We start from the raw sequence: 1481 nt of genomic DNA, 5'->3' as shown, positions 1-1481 counted from the left end.
TGTGTGTGTGTGTGTGTGTGTGTGTGTGTGTGTTAGTGTTTGAGACTTGGCAGTGACGAATATGTGTGTAAGATGCAGTGGGGGTCCTTTCGGATCTAAGGTTAGTGTTTTAGTTTGAAGAGTTAAACCGTTTATCAGTCCATCAAGAGAATAAAGTTCACCTCAGAGCAGTTTCCTCATGAGGGAAAATCAATAATTGGAAATATTTAATGATTACTGATCACTGTGTGGGCAGAATTTTGAGCTGCAATAGCTCTGTCTGTTTCTTTTCTCCTCTCGTAATGTTTATTTGTTTTTCTGGTCTTTTTTTTTTGTCTTCAGAAAATGACGTGGAAGTCCAGACAACCAGATGTGGACACCTGCAGAATGAAAGGAAAGCATAAGGTAAGAAGCTTCACCTTAATGTGATTTATGCAACAACTATCACTTTATGTTGCACAAAACACTTCCAGAGTCAAACACATTGTTTAGTTTAGATCAAATTCAATAACTCAGAGTATCTCACCTAATTTCTCACATTTATACACACACACATCGATAAAAGGCTGCACATTTGCAATAACATATTGTTTGTAATTTATGAGTTTCTGCTCTTATATCTTATGAATCACATTAGTGAAAATTCTTATATTTATCTGCACTGTTACTGTTTTTTTAAGATTAAAAAAAAGATTTACTATTTCAATATTGCTAGAGAAAGCCATTAAAAGGCACATAAAAATCTGCCACAAACATGTCCCCAGACGAAATGTTCCAGTGTTTGTTGCACATGCTCCTTACTCATCTTACATGCTACATTTGAAAGAGGAAATATCTTGTTGTTCAAGCTATGAGAAGAATAACACACAAATGTCACCATGGACTTCCTTTCTTTTTATTCTCTTTGTTTCTTATCCTGGCCTGCGTTTCCCCGAAGGACGAGTGTCACAATTTCATCAAAGTCCTCCTGCAGCAAAATGATGACACCTTGTTTGTTTGTGGAACAAACGCCTTCAATCCCTCCTGTCGAACCTACAAGGTAGGGGTGGCAGAAAAAAAATCCACAGAAATCTACCTCAGTGACAGACGTGTGTCGTACGTTCTGCATCCAGACTTTAAAACTCCTGCTTAATTTTCCTTTCTTCTGTTGTTGCACACAAACACATTTCCTAGTATTTCTTTCTTTTTTTTAACTTCAGCTGTAAGAGTTGTGGCGCTGAGGGTAGCTCGATGACTTTCACAAGTCAGCAGGCCTCCTCTTAAGTCTTTATCTCCAGGTTGACACGCTCGATTTAGAAGCACAGAAACCTATCAACCCATATTTTTCACCCACACATACACACAGTGTGAAATGCAGGTGATGACACCGACCTGAAATCCAATTCAACCATCTCCTGTAAACTTCTGCTGGGTCATATTTATGTGGGTTTGTCCAAAAAACTTTCAGGAAAATAAAAAATATATTTTTTTCTTTACCTTGGGTCCAATATATATATATATAT

At 37.3% G+C, this 1481-nt stretch overlaps 1 protein-coding gene across 4 annotated transcripts in view; it reads left to right on the top strand.

Moving 5' to 3' along the window:
• The window catches only part of sema6a (sema domain, transmembrane domain (TM), and cytoplasmic domain, (semaphorin) 6A), a 125363-nt gene that overhangs the window by 71541 nt on the left and 52341 nt on the right, over positions 1 to 1481 (top strand). For all 4 annotated transcript variants that reach the window (XM_014002621.1, XM_014002622.1, XM_014002619.1 and 1 more), the window contains exons 5-6: positions 322 to 384; positions 917 to 1018. In XM_014002621.1, coding sequence (XP_013858075.1) covers positions 322 to 384; positions 917 to 1018 — 165 coding nt within the window. The remainder of the gene's footprint in view (positions 1 to 321; positions 385 to 916; positions 1019 to 1481) is intronic.

The sequence above is a fragment of the Austrofundulus limnaeus genome, unplaced genomic scaffold (assembly GCF_001266775.1).
Source record: "Austrofundulus limnaeus strain Quisiro unplaced genomic scaffold, Austrofundulus_limnaeus-1.0 Scaffold14, whole genome shotgun sequence".
In the NCBI taxonomy this organism is placed as follows: domain Eukaryota; kingdom Metazoa; phylum Chordata; class Actinopteri; order Cyprinodontiformes; family Rivulidae; genus Austrofundulus; species Austrofundulus limnaeus.
Note: the sequence above shows the minus strand (reverse complement) of the source record. Positions and strands in the feature narration are given on the sequence as shown.